The 14,871-nt window shown below is 45.8% G+C and overlaps 1 protein-coding gene across 1 annotated transcript in view; it reads left to right on the plus strand.

Moving 5' to 3' along the window:
- Positions 1-14,871, plus strand: part of LOC135217289 (T-complex protein 1 subunit theta-like) — a 29,662-nt gene that overhangs the window by 7,948 nt on the left and 6,843 nt on the right. Inside the window, exons 2-6 of the mRNA XM_064253040.1 lie at positions 4,418-4,588; positions 4,814-5,059; positions 8,687-8,866; positions 8,984-9,163; positions 9,577-9,830. Of these exons, the coding sequence (XP_064109110.1) occupies positions 4,418-4,588; positions 4,814-5,059; positions 8,687-8,866; positions 8,984-9,163; positions 9,577-9,830 (1,031 nt within the window). The remainder of the gene's footprint in view (positions 1-4,417; positions 4,589-4,813; positions 5,060-8,686; positions 8,867-8,983; positions 9,164-9,576; positions 9,831-14,871) is intronic.

Raw genomic sequence — 14,871 nt, forward strand, 5'->3', positions numbered from 1 at the left:
GGTGGGTCTGCCGCGATCGGAGCTTGCCGACTGTGTTGAACCAGGTAGTCTCTCGTCTCCGGACAAGAAGGCTCTCTCAGTTCTGGCCGGTCGAACAAGCTACTTCCAACTCCTCTACTGCGACAGAGGCGTTTTTGTACGTGTCTTCGGACACCGTATTTGATACCCCTTCGGTCCTCCTGAGAGTTTCGACCTCGACGAGGACTGGAATGAGTCGGAGGACGGTATCGGCTCTCTCCTGTCAGGTGTCGATCAGCCCCACCCACCCAGACCGACGTTCACAGTGGCGGCAGACCCTTACCTACAGTATGAGTTCGTAACCTCCTCGGGAAAACGTTTTCTTCTGACGATACGTTTTCCCAGGCTCTGAGAGGCCATCGCCGTAAGGCGATGGCTGCTCCTTTTCTTCTCCAACTGCTAGTTCCGCTGGGAAGGCGAGCCAGTATCCAATTCCTCCCCCATTCCCTCTCCTCCTTACGGCTATGAGGGAAAGGGGAGGGATCCTACAGAGATTTCTCTGTAAGATCCTTTGTTAGGGGCTGCGCTACCGGGGGGACCTTCGGGTCCTACCTGACGTAAGCCCCGGTCGTTGAGGAGGGATCCTGCCCCTTTCTCGATTTCTACGGGGAATCAGAAAGGACCACCAGCCGATATCGTTGACGAATTCGGTGGGAGTTTCGCAGTAGTGCTTAGAATTCTACGGAATTTCTAGCGCACTCAGAGTGTTTCGAGTTTTTTACGATCTCCAAACACTTAGGCGAGGACACGGGGTCCAAAAGGAGCGAAAAATCCCCGATAATTGTTACACATATCGGGAACCTCGCTTATGCTCGAATTCCTGTAATTTCTAGCATTTGGAAGGAGACTGCTGCTGAAAGAAGAGTATCTCACAGTAGGCGATTAACCTGGAATAGAGAAGAACGGACGGGAACTTCCAGTTTGGCTTGAACTATCGTCTTCGGTATTCTGTTCACCATTGAAGCTTTCCTTTGGGAAAGACTTCTCCTTCACTCTCTTGACTAGAAGAACGAAGGCGGTCGATCTCCAATCCTTATTCTCATTCCTCAGAGGGGAATTTAGTTTATGGAGGTCGTGGTACAGAACCTACAAATATACTACGTATATTACCCTCGCGACATGATTCTTTTAACAGTTGAATTGTCCGGGGGTAGGCGCATACCGTAGTTAACTCTACGGTTTGTGACAGAGACGAATTGTATCTTAATTGAACTGCAACTCGGGGTTGCCTGCAACCTCCCAGCAGTTATCAGTTTCGATTTTAGATACTTGGTATTGTCACGACAACACCAAATCAGCTTTTGTATTTTCCGAAATCCGTTTCGTTTAAATATAATTGCTCGAGCGTATTCTTTATGCTCGATGGTTCTAGCCGAACGCATTCCTTCGTGGAAGGGATTAACTGGCAACTCAGGATGACGAGTCACCGAGCTACTGCGTATTGAACTGCCTGATAGCAGCTCAGTATCAGCTAGGTCCTCGGAGGATGCACGGTCGGTTACGTCTCTCTCTCTCCCCTGGTTCGATTGACTACCGAACCGTATCTCTACCCAACAATCATGGACTTAGGTCTCTGATTAACGGGGATTCTCGCAATAATGAAGGACCATCTACTGCTGTGACGCTCGATTTCATCGCTTCGACATTGCGAGAATTTTCAACAGAGATATCTCTTGGACTCTTTCATCTTCTGTTTAACCGCGGCGTGGTAACAGAAGTCTGTACTAGTCTCCCGCTGCATCGCACCGCGATAATGCGAATGATTTTTTGCAGACATCTGAGTTTGTCTTCAAAATATCTCGTATTATTCATTGCTCGCGAATTAACAGATGTGTCAGAAACATCGCCTACTCTCCGACCTGACAGCTCTTACTTTCCAAATGTTCAGCCCATGAGAAGCAGTTCTTCAGGCAGTATTTCCCTGTCTCTTCATTACTGAAAAGCGCTCCGCTTTTATTGCAACTACGATCCTCACCGGATAGCAATGAATAGCGGTTAGCGTTCTCAGTCTTTGTAGCACAGGTTCAGAATCTTGAGAATCCTTCTCTCGGTTTCAGCTGTGAAGACGTAGGTTGCATTTTCTGTACACCTTCGTCTTCAACGACACATAGTGTTGTTTCTCCTTAGCTGAGAATCAACTATACTATGAGATATCTTGCCATCAGGGACCTCGGTCTCTAGAAGGCAATTGACTTTCGCCTTTTGGGTATATGCCTTAAGAGAATCATCCTCGCCTTCTGGCATCGGTGACGAACAAATTATTTGTTTAGTCTCTTGGCATAACCCTTTTAAGGCGAAGGTCACGTGACTTGCTCGGGTGCTTGGACAACTTGCCTCCTACCGAACGCAGTCAGTCGGCAGCTGTCAGAGCGCCCAAGTCCAGTTACGAACTTCGCTGTGGACTTAGTTCGGTTGTTCCATAACAGTCTTTTCTTTCGTCCTAACGGCTTGTTACAGTACCCATACCATCGACACCCACCATTGAGTGTCGGTGTCCTATCCACTACCGAGAAGAACTTCACTGCATGGGGATAGGAGAATGTGAGACACTTCGCTGCAGACGGATAGACCAGTATGGGTACAGGACATCACCGAAGTCGAGAAGAGGGATAGGTCATACGACCATTCCCTTCTTTTCTCTGAGGTAATTGCATGACTTTTCCTGCGAAGTCAAGCATCCAGGGGATGGGGATTCGTGACGCTCGATTTCGTACCGACTTCGTAGCGAAGACTCAGAACCCTTCGGTTCCTGACGATCGGTTAGAGTCCTTCACAATCCCCTCCCTAATGGACTTCACCGCCTTCGATGCGAAGGAGATGCTGCTTTGTCCTGTGAAAGCGCGACCGCGCTTTCTGAAGAAAACTCGACATCCCAGGCTGAGTGTTGAAGACTCTTCGTCAGCACCAAGATGACCTAGAAGTACACTCCCTCGAGTTACACAAGAACTTCTCCGTGGCGGCAGGTACTGAAGGCAGGGGTCTGGTACAACCAGACCACTGGCACCTCCTTCTACCTTTTGGATATTGCCCACAGGTCCTTGGATCGTTTTCCTTAGGACCCGTGGTGGCTGCTCAACACGTTGTGTAGCTAACCCAGACCCTAGCAGGCTGAACAGCATCGAGTCCTGGTGTGACTGTAAGAATAGATAAGTGAATGAGAGAGTGACTGGCTCTCTTCCTATCTTTTTCTCCCCCTACTACCTGTGGGTAGGGGGATACGGTCCATCACCTTGCTGGATAGGACAAGATGCAGGTGAGCTACTCGACAGAGCCCCATCCTATCCCTTTCACTAGGGATGGGAGCGAGTATCCACCACTTCCTCCTACAAGGGGGGGGAAGTGGATGCCAACAAGAGACAAACCATAACTTTATGCTGCCTCTTGCAAATAGGAACTTGTTCTTGTTTGCTGGTACGAAGAGATACGCTTGCCTCTCTCTTAGTACTTGGTCCAGAGGTCTGACCATTGATCCTGCGGTGCACACCCCGATCAATCGGACAGGAGGCTTGGATCCCTCCCTTGCTCTTACGACCAGGGAGGCATTCCAAGGTTGGGCGAACACCAGTCTGTTCACAAAAGACTCAGATTCCTCCCACCAAGAAGTGAGTCTCCTATATTGTAAAAGGACCGAAGGTTTGTATGCCGTGTCGGAACAAATGACAATTTGTCCAAAATTGCATTTTTCCTAACTATACAAACCTGAGGTCCTTTTACACATAGTACCCATCCCATCCAGCCTCACTCTGCAGTTTTTGCTTGGGCCAAAAGCATAAGTGATTTGTTTACCTCCCAGTCGCGCGCGCGCGCCTGTCGGACAAGCAGTTAACTACCGAACCCCTTGTTCGAAAGCTTACGACCTATCCAGCTGCCGCTAGTACCTTCCTATTGTAAAAGGACCTCAGGTTTGTATAGTTAGGAAAAATGCAATTTTGGACAAATTGTCATTTTACATGTAAAATGCGGTTCAAGATACGAAAAGCTCATTATACGAAGGCCACCTCGGAACGGATTAATTTCGTATGTCGAGGTACCACTGTATTTTGTGGCAAGATCACAGGATATAATGAAAGAGCACCGTTGTTTTTATCTAATAGGAACTTTTACTGTGAAGCAAGCCTTTGAAGGGCAAGAATGGTTTTTCCAGCTTAGCAGAACACATTAAAGGTAATAGCAGTCCTATATGGTGATTGTTTTCATCTAATAGAAACTTTTACTGTGAAGCAAGCCTTTGAAGGTAGGAATGGTTTTTCCAGCTTAGCAGAACACATTAAAGGTAATAGTAGCAGTCCTGTATGGTGATTGCATCTATGGTACCTATGGTTGCAGGGCATCCAGAGGGAAATTTTGCACGTCATTTGCTGAACACAAATTGCAGTAAAATCTTTCCATTATTTTTCAGCTCTTCTCCGGGCTGGATGAAGCAGTGTTCCGTAATATATCAGCATGTAAGGAGTTTAGCACAACACTCAAAACAGCGTATGGGCCTCAGGGTCGTAACAAGATGGTGATCAATCACTTAGAGAAGCTGTTCGTAACTAATGATGCTGCCACAATTATCAGAGAGCTTGAGGTGAGGTTTGGCTGGTTATCAATTTTGTAAATGATTCTTATTTGTTGTCTTTAGGCACCATTTGTAAAAGTTGTTTATGATTTTTTTTTCTTATTGTTAGTAACATTCATTTGTAACATTAATTGCTGTCTCTATGGAAATATGTCATTATCAGTCACAGATTGTGATTTAAATTCTGTGAAAAATGATGTGGAATATTACTAATTTTTTAGCCTATTACAACAGGTTGAACACCCAGCTGCCAAGCTGATGGTGCTGGCATCACAGATGCAAGAACAGGAGATGGGAGATGGAACTAACTGGGTGATCATCTTCACTGGAACATTATTAGAGGCAGCAGAGGATCTTCTCCGCATGGGATTGACCCCAACAGATGTAGCTGACGGGTATCAGCTGGCCATGAATAAAGCACTTGATGTTCTTCCAAGTCTGCAGTGTTGGGAAGTAACAGACCCCAGGGATTTAACTCAGGCAAGTATTTTAGAAATAATTTATTAATTAGAAAGTACGTATATGCTCCAGAAGATGATCTGAGACAAGATCCTAAACAATTGTATTAGGTATATAAAAAAAAAAAAAAAAAAATGAAATCATAGTGATACAAGACCTGCAAACTAGAAAAAAGATTACATTGGAAGGGAAGAGGAAAAGTCTGGAAATAAAAGGGTGTGTGTGTTTTTATATATATATATATATATATATATATATATATATATATATATATATATATATATATATATATATATATATGTGTGTGTGTGTGTGTGTGTGTATATATATCTATATATCTCTATATATCTATGTATATCTGTATATCTGTATATCTATATATATATTATATATATTATATATATATATATATATATATATATATATATATATATATATATATATAAGATATAGATATATTATGATATATATAGATATATATATATATATAGATATATATATATATATATATATATATTATATATATATATATATATATATATATATATATATATACGTATATATATCTATATATTATATATATATATATATATATATATATATATATATATATATATATATATATATATATATATATATATTATGTCATATCACATTTCCGTGATTCATATACATATATCGAGCTACAATGTTCTTTAATATCTAATTCGCTCTACCTCGGAATTAATATATTTTCATATATGCTTAACCGAAAGGGAATTTTTTTCCCGATAATAGACTTGCCTGGACCAGGGCGCGAACCCGTGATCCTTTCAAACCCAGGAACGTCAGTGGTTAGTAGGTAAAGCTTCACTGACGTTCTCGGGTTTTGAAGGATGCACGGGTTCGCTCCCGTGTCCAGGCAAAGGTCTATTATCGCTGGAAAAATTCCCCTTCGGTTAAGCATATATGAAAATATATTAATTCCGAGGTAGGGCGAATTAGATATTAAAGGACATTGTAGCTCGATATATATATATATATATATGTCCAAGCCTTAGATTTAAGATATTTCATTTTTTATTGAACAACCATGATTTATTTAAGAATGTCTATTAAATAAGTATAAATCCTTTAAAAGAAGTGAATAAAAGCAGAGATTACCCTGCTGTAAATGAATTATTTTTTTGTAAGTATCTTACTGAGTAATTACATAGCTAAGAATTTCTAAGTACCAGCAGCTAAAATTTTAAAATCGTGGTAGCGATTCTTTTATATTTTGGTGTAGGTAGGTAACCTCGTCCACTATCAGGGTAGAAGGGAAACAACACAGCAAAGAGCTCAATTTTATTTCTGCCTGCTTCCAATGAAGGTTGTAAGCAGCAGTTACTGAAATTTGGATTTCGTTGATTACCGGATGTTTGCAGTACCTTCGGGTAAGTATTCTTATTCTTTTTCATAGGCATTCGGCATTAGTCAGCTAGTCAGGCTTTAATTGACAGTACTTTAGACCGATTTAGGTTGTTAGGCTTTTTTATTTTTTTTATTTTTTTTTAGCAATATCTGACTTGGGAGTGTCAAGTGCTCATTATTGCAGCAAAGGCTGCAAGGTACGATTCCCATACAATTTGTACTAGATGTGAGGGTCAGGGTTGCTCTCCAGAATTGGCTTGTAGTGATTGTGTAGGCTGGGATGAAAGACAGTGGAGGGTTTTGTCTTCTAACCTTTCCAAATTACAGAAAGATAGTAAGTGTAAGGCTATTGCTAGGTATGAAAGGTCATTAGCTAGCCAGGAATCTTCGAAATCTTCATCTGGAGTTCCCATTATTTCTGTTTTGTCTCCCAAACCCAGTCTCTCCTGTGTACCACCTAATCCTATTCCTATTTCCCATGCTTCCTAACCCAATGTCATTGCCAGTCTTGAAGTGAAATTTGAGCTATTTTGCTAACTCCATGGCTCTGTTAGGGGAGTCAATGTGTATTCTTCTTGATAGAGAAAAATAAAGTGAAGTGTTAGTGGAGGAGCTGGCTGTCCATTCTGCTGATTTTTGTAGGTGAAACACACTCCCCCCACACACACACACACACACACACACACACACACACACACACACCTGGGAGAAGTCATACCAGAGGCCCAAGGGAGGTCAGTGGGGTCTGCCCACTGGCAGTCAGCCCTTCAGTCGCACCTGTCCGTGATTCCCATTTGGCGAAAGATAGGCATTTGGAAAGGCGAAGGAGACTCAGCCTTCTTGTAGTTTCTGGGATAGCCCAGAGATGTTTTCTTCTGAAGATTCCCTTGTTAAACATCCAGGAGACTTTTCCTGGCATGCAGTGAGACGTAAGCATCCGAGTTCAGTGCACCCAGTGGCACCAGTGTCGTCTTCAGCTCTTCAAATGGTTTCAAAACCTGTTTCTGTTAATTGTCGTACACATGGATGTTCTAATGTGCAAGAGAGAGAGAGAGGAGAGAGTATGTAGGCATGTTGGAGCACCCAGTTCTGGTTAGTGTTTTGGCTCTCGAATGTCCAGTGTCACCAGGGCGCATTTTGTCTCGTAGTGGCTCCCATGTGTGCAGTTTCTGTTAGGCACCCTTCTGTTTTTGAGCGTTGGCACATGAACACCCATTGGCTCATGAGCTTCCAGTGGCGCAGCAGCGCCCACCAGCGCCAGAGCTCTCTTTCCGCCTGAGCGCCCATTGGTGCCAGTTCTGTCTCCTGCACAGGAGCTCCATGCAGCGCCAGTTCCACCTGCTGCCCCTCGTAGTTTGACTCCTTTTGTTGGTTTGGTCGATCCGCATCTCTCCCGACATGTGTCTTCTGCTGAAGAGGAAGATCATGTTGTGGAGGATTCTAATACCCCAAAGGCTTATGGGGCTCTTTGCAATTTTTCCTGAAAAGCTACCCCAAGTTTTTCAAGCCATCTGCTGCTGCTTCCACCCTTCAGATGAGCAGGTTTCAGGGAATCAGTTATGTAATTACGTACTTGGTAAGTTACTTACATAGAAATGATAATTTTATAAGTTGAGATTTTATGTATACTTACCATATAATTACAGAATGAGAGCCCACCCTCCTCCCCTCTTATCGATGGTAGGAAATATATTAGTTGAGCACTTAGCTGTGTTGTTTCCCTTCTACCCCGAGAATGGGCAGCACCTCAGTGGCGTGATCGGTATGGTCTCGGCCTGCCACCTCGGTGGCCGCGAGTTCGATTCTCGGGCATTCCATTGAGGTGTGAGAGATGAGTTTCTGGTGATAGAAGTTCACTCTCGACGTGGTTTGGAAGTCACGTAAAGCCGTTGGTCCCGTTGCTGAATAACCACTGGTTACATGCAACGTAAAAACACCATGCAAACAAACCGAGAATGGGCAGGGCTATCTATGCATGTACACAAAAAAGAATCGCTACCACAATTTTCAAATTTTAGTTGTCTTCCTAGAAATTCTTAGCTATATAATTACAGTACATAATTTTTAACTCTGTACTGTATACTCAAATACCATTTCATGCACTGCAGTACACATAAAAATAGTGTTAGAGGTAACGAGGTTTTGTTTTATATTGAACTGCTGTTATAAATGTAAAAGTTTTTCTTGATTAGATAGGACATTACCATGGAACAATAAAGTTTATTAATATTTACAAGAATACCATTTATATTGCAGGTGACCAAAGCTCTTCGCACAGCTATTATGAGCAAACAGTATGGCAATGAAGAATTTTTGGCTAAGCTGGTTTCTCAGGCTTGTGTTTCTATTCTTCCTGAGAAGACCACTTTCAATGTTGATAATGTGCGTGTCTGTAAAATTCTTGGTTCTGGTATTCACAATTCTGAGGTGATACAGGTAAGTCTGTAACCTTTCTTAATGACTTGACATGTTAGCTGTGGTATAGTTCTTTGATTATTAATACTGAATCCCTTATGTTATCTGTTTGATAAAGTAATTACTTTATTTTCTCAGGGAATGGTATTCAGACGGACAGCAGAAGGCACAGTGACATCCAAAGAGAAAGCAAAAGTGGCTGTATATTCTTGTCCATTTGACATCACTACAACAGAAACAAAGGGCACAGTTCTCATTACAAATGCTGGTGAATTGGCCAACTTTTCACGCGGCGAAGAGAATAGAATGGAAGATGATGTAAGAGTTTTGAAAATTTTAGTTTTGTAATGTAGCTTATGTACATTAGTAAAATCACAAAAGTTTATATAGTATTTGGTTGTAGGTGAAGATTCAGGTTCTGAAGTGAATATTACTTTTGCCTCTATTAGTAAATTAGTTAGTGAATTTCTGAAAGAGAGTATTCACCCAGCTTGTTTAAGGAAACTAAGTTTTGCATAAGGGTCCCATGTTTTCAAGTATGATATGTTTATACAACCTGAAACTGACAATCAGCTGTTACTTAATTTTTGTTTTCCATAATGATTGCCATCTTGTTTGTAATAAGATAGCAGCAGTTTTTAATTTGGAATTGAAGCTTGAGGATAGTATGGTAAGGAAAGTGTCAGTCTTTCATAAATAAATCCAAGTTTTTTAATCATTTCATGGAATAGGTAAAAGCATTAGCAGATGCTGGTGTGACTGTAGTTGTTGCTGGAGGAAAGATTGGAGATCTAGCCCAACATTACTTGAACAAATACAATATCATGGCTGTCAGAATCACAAGCAAATGGGATCTGAGACGCCTTTGCAAAACTGTTGGTGCTACTATTCTTCCAAAGATGACTTGCCCGACACCGGAAGAAATTGGTCTCTGTGATCGAGTCTTTATTGATGAAGTGGGTGACACCCCTGTCACTATATTCAGGTGAGTCTGAAATAACTAAGTGAACATGCCCCCCCCCCCCCCCAACCCCCCCCCCCCTCTTCTCTCTCTCTCTCTTCTCTCTCTCTCTCGTCTCTCTCTCTCTCTCTCTCTCTCTCTCTCTCTCTCTCTCTGTGGTTGAAATAGAAGGGATACAAGCAAGAGCCACAAAGTTTATTCCATCCATAGAGGAGAACCTGAACATGTATGGCATAGAAACACGACAATTGTGAAGACAACTAATAGAAACATTCAAAATACTGAAATTCATAAAAAAATAGACTAACATATTTACGTTAAACGAAAACCAGACAAGAAGTAATGTATGGAAACTAGAATAGAGGACACACAATTAACTTTACATACAAGGTATGTGACATTTGGAATAAACTGCCACCAGAAGTGGTAAACAGCAACAGTGTGGAATAGTTTTAAAGGAAGGTAGACAAAATTATTAGAACACTGTGAATGTAAACTACCTTTGGTATAATAATGCATATTAATTATTTTGGTGAACATTGAAATTGTTCCGATACGTAATACAAACCCTCGGTCCTTTAACAATAGGAAGGTAACTAGCGGCAGCTGGGACGGTCGTAAGCTTCGAACAAGGGGAGAACGGTAGTTAACTGCTTGTCCGATCGTGCGCGCGCGCCCGAGAGGTGAAGAACCACTTTTGCTTTCGGCCGCGGGTGTGAAGGACGTGTTCGTCATCGCTCTCTGCCCGCTTCATCGTCGTATGCTTTGTTTATATTGTGTTTTCTACTAATGGTTTTGGTTTGAACTTGAAAATGAAACTGTAAGTACACTGTTTTCATTTCATTACTTAATTATGAATCAACATGGAGCAATCGCCGTAGAGACGGCGATTTCCGCTCTTTTCATGAATTGAACCCTTGAATTATGTCTCGGTGCCGAGGGCGGGCGCACTCGCGCCGAGTCATGTATTTTGGACGAAAGTGTGTAATTGAAAGATGTAAGTACACTTTTTCATTATTTTTTTGCCCTGTGCGTTCGTTGCCGAGAGCTTGATTGCGCTCGGCAAGAGCCTCTTATTTTGTATGAATAGAATGCAATGAAAGTGGATTCGCAATGCAGTTTTCTTTTCATTTTCATTTATTAATTGCATCAAATTTAATTTTGGATCAATTTCCGCTCTTACCCGGGGGGGAATTAATCCTTACGATTTATTGCTGTGAAAGTGAAAATAGCAATGCTGCAGTATTCTGTTCAATTTCAATATTATTTATTTATGTAGCATCATATTATTATGGATCCAAGTTTCCGCTCCCTTACCGGGAATTGATTTTTCCCTCTTTAAGTTCTATGAAGTGAATCGCAAGTGCAGTATTCTGTTTCATTTTCATATTACTTTTCACTGCTGTGCGGGGGTAGGGGAAGCGAAGGTCTGCCAGGAAGTCGTCGGAAAGCTCTCCCGCGACTCCCTTGGTATCCGATTCTTCGTCTTCTTTCCTGCCCCCCGCCTCAGCTTCCTCGTATTTTGTTTTTGGGGTCTTCCTTCCGTTCGGGGTGGGGCATGTCTCCCCCCCCCGTGCGTGAGGGAACCCCTCTTACTAATCTGTCTGTGCTACCGCAGGTGCTACAGCCGTGGGAGACGACCTTGGACAGGTATGGACCACTGCGGCTGCAGGGCGTGCCTAGCATCCACGATCTGCTGCAGAGTCTAGCGAGGTCTGGGGCGGTGACCTTGGAGTGGTCTCCACTACAACCTTCATGGCCGCTTACTGCTGCTTTCCCCCCGCTGGTCTACACTCCCCATGCTGTGTCGGTGACGCCGTCTGCCGCTTCTAGGGCCGGTCGCCGCCGTACCGAGGAGGGGTATGCCGCCGCCGCCTGTGTTTTCTTCGTGTTGCCTGCCCCAGACTTCCGCTGTTCCAGCAGCTCGCCCCTGGACCGGCCGCCAGTACCACGCTGGCTGCCGATGATTCTACGAGGCGATGGCTGGGCCTGCCGTACCTGTCGCTGATGTGGTTCCCGCTACTGGCTTGGCTGTCCCTTCTGTGTTTACCGCTGCCGCTGTTCCTGCCGCTCCTGAGCTGGTTGCTGTTCCTGTCGCTCCTGGTTTCATGCGCCTGTCCATGCTGGTTCTGCCCATGGTGTGTCTTCCCCAGTCCCAGGTCCTTCCGGACAGGTGCGTCGGGCCGTGTTGCTTCGGCAATAGGCCCGACTCCGGCCTGGATGGAGGACCTGACGACTGTCCTGCGTGAGCTGACGAAGAAGAGGAAGGTGTCATCTTCGTCTGCGCCTCGTTCTGTTCTGCCCTCTTCCCCTTCGACTTCTAAGGCCCATAAGCCGAAGAATAAGAAGGCTGCCTCCCCCCCTAAGAAGTCTCCTTCGGGAACTTCTAAGGGCCCGTCCCACCTCGGTGGGACGGGGGGTCCTTCTGCTGGTCCTCCTGCTCCTTCGGGAGCGGGGCCGTCTCCCCCTTCCGTAAGGAAGAGATAGGACGGGGGACCAAGAGGGAGTATTGGTTAGCTCTGGTACTTCCTCGCCTGGTGCTAGCGGCGATGCCGCTACGCCAGGTTCCGGCTCGGTCTCTCGTTCGCGGGAGATCCCGAGTGTACGCTCTCCCTCGGGAGACCGTGCAGCCAAAGTTTCGGCGCCAGAGTTCGCTCGGCGCCAAGACCACGGCACGGAGCAGAAGGCTGGCGAGAACCGCTCAGGTGACTCTCGCCAGGCCAGCGGCCGCTCTCGCAGCGACCAGCCGGTACCTCGGATGGACGTGACGGTCTCTGACCGGCCACGGGTTGAGGCTGGGAAGAGGTCCCCCAGGTCCCCTCGACCGACGGTACCAGCCTCGGCTGGTACCAGCGGTTTGACGTGCCGCGAGGACGCTCACCGGTCTCACGGCGAAAGCGAGCTCTGCAGGTCACCTGACCGCCGCTCCCACAGGGACCGGGCGGATACGGTGACCAGCAGCAGCTCGTCTGACGCACGGGACCGGGGTCGACGTGCTCAGTCGAGCCGCTCGCCACAGGTGAGCGGCACGGCCAGGCCTGCAGATCGATCCCCACCGCGGGTTGGTGATCGGCTGCAGCCCCCCACGTACGCTGGCCGTCCTGCCAAGCGAGCCGGGGGGGGAGCGTCAGGTCTGTCTCTCCACTACCTTCAACTTCCTCGGGCTACACCGGGAAGAGCGAGGTAGCTAGGAGTGATCGTGAGAGGTGCCGCCGCTCACGATCCCGTCACGAGCCGCACGTGCCACGTATGGTCTTAGGTACCAACCAGGACGTTACCGCGCAAAGTTGAGTTGGGAGGCGACCGTCAGGGGGAGAGGGGGTTAGCGTCAGTTTCTGTCTTTTACCCTCCGATACCTTCAACTTCCTTTCGGCATACGCCAGGAAGAGCGAGGCATATAGGATGATCGTGAGAGATGCGCCGCTCACGATCCCGTCACGACGCCGCACGTGCCAGGTTGGTCTTTAGGACCAACCAGGACGTACGCGCAAGTGATTGGAGGCAACCGTCAGGGATCTGTTGCTGGTTTCCTTCTTCTGAAGGAGGAGGGTCCTGGGAGCTGCTCTTGTTGGAGGGACTGGACGGTCCTACTCCTCAAGACGCTGTAACTTCCGAGATTCAGAGTAACTTTACCCAGGTTATTGCACTGATTCGTCAGCACAACGACCGGGGGGAAGGATCGCCGCTCCCGACCAGAAGAGCCCATGTCTCTGCTCGAGTCGTTTTGGGGCCCGAGAGGGAACCCAAACCGACGGTGGGTATGCCGCGATCGGAGCTTGCCGATTCTGTCTTGAACCAGAGTCTCTCATCTCCGGACAAGAAGGCTCTCTCAGTTCTGGCCGGTCGATCAAGCTACTTCCACCTCCTCTACTGCGACAGCGGCGTTTCTACGTGTCTTCGGACGTATTTAAATACTCCTTCGGTCCTCCTGAGAGGTTTCGACCTCGACGAGGACTGGAATGAGTCGGAGGACGGTATCGGCTCTCTCCTGTCAGGTGTCGATCAGCCCCACCCAGACGACGTTCACAGTGGCGGCAGACACCCTTACCTACAGTGAGAGTTCGTAACCCTCCTCGGGAAAACGTTTTCTCCTGACGATACGTTTTCCCAGACTCTGAGAGGCCATCGCCGCAAGGCGATGGCTGCTCCTACTCTTCTCCAACTGCTAGTTCCACTGGGAAGGCGAGCGAGTATCCAATTCCTCCCCCATTCCCTCTCTCCTTACGGCTACGAGGGAAAGGGGAAGGATCCTACAGAGATTTCTCTGTAGGATCCCACGTTGGGGACTGCGCTACCAGGGGGACCTTCGGGTCCTACCTGACGTAAGCCCCGGTCGTTGAGGAGGGATCCTGCCCCATTCTCGATTTCTACGGGAATCGAGAGGACCACCAGCCGATATCGTTTGACGAATTCGGTGGGGGTTTCGCAGACTGCTTAGAATTCTACGGAATTTCTAGCGCATTCAGAGTGTTAGAGTTTCTTACGATCTCCAAACACTTAGGCGAGACCACGGTCCAAAGTGAGCGAGACGAGAATCCCCGATATGTTACACGATAATCGGGAACCTCGCCTATGCTCGAATTCCTGGAATTTCTAGCATTAGGAAGAAGACTGCTGCTGAAAGAAGACTATCTCACAGTAGGCGACCAACCTGGAATAGAGAAGAACGGACGGGAATATCCAGTTTGGCTGGAACTATCGTCTTAGTATTCTGTTCACCATTGAAGCTTTCCTTCGAGGAAGACTTCTCCTTCACTCTCTTTAATAGAGAACGAAGGTGGTCGATCTCCAATCCTTATTTTGTTTTCTTGAAGGAAAGAATTTAGGATGGAGATCGTTGTTCAGAATCCTACAAATATACTACGTATATTAACCTCGCGACATGATTCTGCTAAGCAGTTGAATGGTCCGAGGGGTAGGCGCATATCCTGGTTATTCTACGGATTGCGACTTAGACGAAAAGTATTCTAATTGAACTGCAACCCGGGTTGCCTGCAACCTCCCAGGAGTTTCCAGTTTCAATTTTATATACTTATGGTGTTGTCACAACAACACCATTTAAGCT

This window comes from Macrobrachium nipponense, chromosome 7 (assembly GCF_015104395.2).
Source record: "Macrobrachium nipponense isolate FS-2020 chromosome 7, ASM1510439v2, whole genome shotgun sequence".
NCBI classification, from domain to species: domain Eukaryota; kingdom Metazoa; phylum Arthropoda; class Malacostraca; order Decapoda; family Palaemonidae; genus Macrobrachium; species Macrobrachium nipponense.